At 37.1% G+C, this 4,017-nt stretch overlaps 1 protein-coding gene across 1 annotated transcript; it reads left to right on the forward strand.

The window, feature by feature from the left end:
• The first annotated feature begins 109 nt into the window (after nt 1-109).
• On the forward strand, nt 110-3,819 carry LOC134846708 (uncharacterized). Its single transcript, XM_063864093.1, has 4 exons — nt 110-600; nt 1,149-1,424; nt 1,834-2,109; nt 3,540-3,819. Exons 1-4 carry the CDS (start codon nt 110-112, stop codon nt 3,817-3,819), a joined length of 1,323 nt encoding a protein of 440 aa, XP_063720163.1.
• Nucleotides 3,820-4,017: the final 198 nt, after the last annotated feature.

Genomic DNA, 4,017 nt, shown 5'->3' on the forward strand with positions numbered 1-4,017 from the left:
AAACGGTCTTTGTATTGCCTTTGGAGAGCTCCGAAAATCCCAGCTCCGCCTCTTATTTGAGACTTCACTCTAATTTTATCTCTAAAAATATCTCATGGAAAATATTTATATGATTACCAGAAGAAAGCTAGAAGAAAAATCTTTTTCAGAATACACAATAATTATCAAATCAGTCAGCGACGGAAAAGAAAGTCGATTTCTTGAGTTTCCTCAAGCTACTTACACTGATAACGCACTACTGCAAACAGTCGCTGATATCAACGAGCCCACCAAACTAACCCTCATAATCACAACCGAGTCAGGAGTCGGATTCGAACACGAGATACGACTAAACACGACTGATGTCGTGCCTATTATTAAGCATCAGCCTTTTGTGTTGTACCAGCAAGTCGATTTTGAAGATCTAAAAGCTGGAGGCTGGTATCAGTTTATAGTCACAGCTTTCAGTAAAGGGACGAAACCTATGACCCGGACTTACAAGATTACCGAAGTGGCGTTTCCGGATGTTCCGGTACAATATTCATACTCGCCAACTGTGGACACTACATACATAGATATTGGGTTTTATGTCGTGGGTGTTTATCATGGCTGGTACCTCAAGTAAGTTTGGTCTATTCCCGCTCAAATGTTGAAATGACAACATTCTTCTCATTCAAATTGCCTGATCAAATTATAAGTGAACTTTTTTCTGAAGCTGATTAAAATTAAATAGCATGTTAAAAATTCTACTGTATACGCGTTCATACACTGAAATCGCAACTCGAATAATACAACTTTCAAACACAAAATAACATTCCCCCCTCCCACACACACACGCGCTTTTCAAAACTTCCATGTTCAGTTTACTTTTACATGCTTTATTTTATCCTACAAGTATAAAGAACAAATGTGCTAAGAAAAATTAATGTTCACCATGCGAGCTTTCAATTCTTTATGACAACGTTTGTTTAATTTTTCAAAGTTTAAACTCATATGTGGGGGGAGGGGGGGGGGCGAATTTTGGATTCAAATATTGGATTTTTGGATTTGGGGATTGAATCTTGTGATTCAATTTTTGCTTTTTTTAGATCCGTTCAATTCATAAGCGCACTGATTGTGTCAAAGGCAGCAAATATATAATATGAAATTCATCATTAATTTTTGTTAAGCTCCACCTCCGGAACCTGTAACGTGCCTTGCCATCTGGAAAGCTGGTTGAGTGACCATACTGTTACTGGCTTAACGCCTGGATCTTTATTCACCGCAACAATACAGGCGTTCGTAGACTACCCTGGCTTTGCGAGGCGGTTCGGGAACCCACTTGATGTCGAAGAGGTGGTTGTCCCGACGACGCCCTGGAAAACTGACGAGCCTGTTTCGGACTCCACGACATCGGCTACTGTTTATTTTGATACATCTGACATACGAGCGGGATTCCTTGTGACGTAGGTCCAAACTGTTTGGAAGTTTTACATATTCCCTTAATTTATTTCCAAGCATTCAAGAGCTTCCATTTTAAACTATGAAAGCTGATGTTGCAACTAAACTTTTTATAAAACCTTATGGAATAGTATTTTCAAACGCTGTCTCTATATAAAATGATTGAACAAAGTTAGTGTTTCTTCATTGTAAAAGAAACGATAGTTTTAGATTGTAAATTCAAAGCAAACTTGCCAAAGCAATTAAAGAAAAGTTTTTCAAAATTAAGCAATCCAATTGAAATCATCTTGCTAAGTTTTACTCCTTGAACATTCAAATGAACAAAAATTTATTTTCGTTAACAAGTAATATTATTTCGAGCGAACAAAAATGGTTTTCTTGTGTGAACAAGAACAGTTTTGCTGTGTTTTGTAGGAGTTCCGATGGTAGCTGTTCCGGAACATGCGAGCACGGCATATCAGTTGCACAAAGTTTCCAAATAACAGAAGCTACCGCGGGTACCCTTTTAACTGTAACTATCCAGGCATTCAGCGATTACCCCGGCCACCCCAGACGAATCAGTGGTAACCTCACTATTGAACACATGATGCCAAGTGCTTCAATTAGGCAAACAGCTCCGCCCACTTCACACTCAACAAGCGTCCGTCTTTTCTTTTCCGGTTCCGGTTCAGAAGAGGGATATAGTTTAACGTACGTATCTGGAATTGCAACTTTTAATGTGATTTTTTAAAGTCGAAACATATATAGCCCACTTTCCAAACGAACTAACGTATAAATCAGGGGCGGATTTAGAGGAGGGGCGGACGCACCCCCCCCCCCCCCGCTCTCCTCTCAGAGATTCGACCCCCTGCCGACGCAAAGGGTCACCAAGTTGTACTATTATGGGATATCGATTTTAAAAAGTGGGTCAATCAATTATTGTCGTTTGCAGTTGTATTAAAAACGAATTAAAAGACAAAAAAGCACAAATTAAATTGAATTAAAATTTGCTTGAAATGAAAATGATTTTTTTTTGTATGTGTGAACGTTTTTACTGGAGACATAATATGTTTAGCCAAGGAAAAAACGATGTTTTCCTTGATCAAATTCAAGTTTTTTAAAATTATAATGGCTACTGGCTTGCTGTATCTGCTCAAAGTGTGGTTAAGATTCAAAACTAGCAAACCCGTGTTCTCGACATTGGTATTTTTTGGAAATTTTTAATGCCATATGAATCACTACAGAAAAAGTTTTCATATTATAATTATCTCGATCATCTGACGTTTTGATTTCAACCTGATTTTCTATGAAACAAAACACCGATATTGGCACATTTTGCTTCATTTTTGTTATGACCAATTCATGAAAAAGGAAAATTTTTGGAAATTTGTGAAAAAAAAGTACTGGATCGCTTTCTGCCTCACATTGTACGGATCTACTTAACAATCGCCGTCCTTTTGATGTCTAGTAAAAAAGTGTCACCCCAATAAATAAAAGCTGTAAATTTTAGCACTAAAGCGTTTTATTTAAAACTCGAACTCTGCTGGATGCTGATTGGTCGAAAATTCGACTGGCTTAATTGACTTAAGAATTGCGCCCGCACCCTTTTTTTTAAAAGCGGTAATTGTTAAGTAGTTTTGGGGTATTTTTTCCTTAAAAAATTTAAATTTTTTGACTAGCAATTTTGACGGAAATTTTTTTTACTTTATTCGAAAATTTATGAAAATGAAAAAAATGAAAACCTGCTTTTTCCACTCAAGTTTTCCGAAATTTTTAGATGCACCCCTTGTAGCGATTATTCAAAATTAAATAATTATTGAAATAAAGTGACATGAAAAATATAATGTTTTTTTTCGGTTTTTATTGTTTTTATGCATTTTTCAGTAAAGGTTGGGAGACAAATTTAAATCTTCCAATAATCAATATCTCGCTGTTAATAAGTATATTCGTCTTGAAAGTCTGTTATTGAGATTTTTGCGAATTTTTCAAGCGGTGAACTTGCGGTTCCTTACTCTTAAGCATCTGATTTTGCTTGAAAATATTTTCTAATTCATAATTTTTCTTCTCCGCGATAGTAGTGGAATAATACAAGTCATGCAACCTTGGGCCAAATTAGCACAGCAAGCATCTGTCTTTTTTAGCACAGACAGTGGCTCTTGTTCGACTTCGCCTTGCGATTATCCAGCTACGACCACTCAAATCGACGTAACCAGCCTGACTCCGGGGTCCTTGCTCGTTGCCAACATTCGGGGATACGTCAACACTCCTAGTTCTGGGAGAAATTACGATGAGTTTTTGACCATCACCCAGCCAGTGCGTCCTCACCGTGCAACGTTGACGACTAGTCCTATCTCTACTTTTGACAGCATTACTGTGTACTTTACAATATTGCATATCAGATCAGGATTTTTTATAGAGTAAGTTCCTTTATTTTTGATGAGTTTAGTTGAGTTGAGAAATCACAAATTTCACAGAAAACAAATGCGTAATTACTTTTATAGTGCATCTTATCGAAATGTGCAATAAGTAGCTGACACTCCGTTTTTCTAGAAATTAAAACCCCTCACAATAACTAGACAGTAGTATTGTATCGTGTCCCGGATCCTAAGGGGGTTCCTT

This window comes from Symsagittifera roscoffensis, chromosome 5 (genome assembly GCF_963678635.1).
Source record: "Symsagittifera roscoffensis chromosome 5, txSymRosc1.1, whole genome shotgun sequence".
Lineage (NCBI taxonomy): Eukaryota > Metazoa > Xenacoelomorpha > Acoela > Convolutidae > Symsagittifera > Symsagittifera roscoffensis.

Bases quoted from the DNA above. Each gene is read 5' to 3' on its own strand.
- LOC134846708 (XM_063864093.1), top strand. From the start codon at position 110: ATGATTACCAGAAGAAAGCTAGAAGAAAAATCTTTTTCAGAATACACA. The intron at 601-1,148 runs GTAAGTTTGGTC...ATTTTTGTTAAG, and splicing joins TATCATGGCTGGTACCTCAA to CTCCACCTCCGGAACCTGTA. The intron at 2,110-3,539 runs GTACGTATCTGG...TGTCTTTTTTAG, and splicing joins GAAGAGGGATATAGTTTAAC to CACAGACAGTGGCTCTTGTT.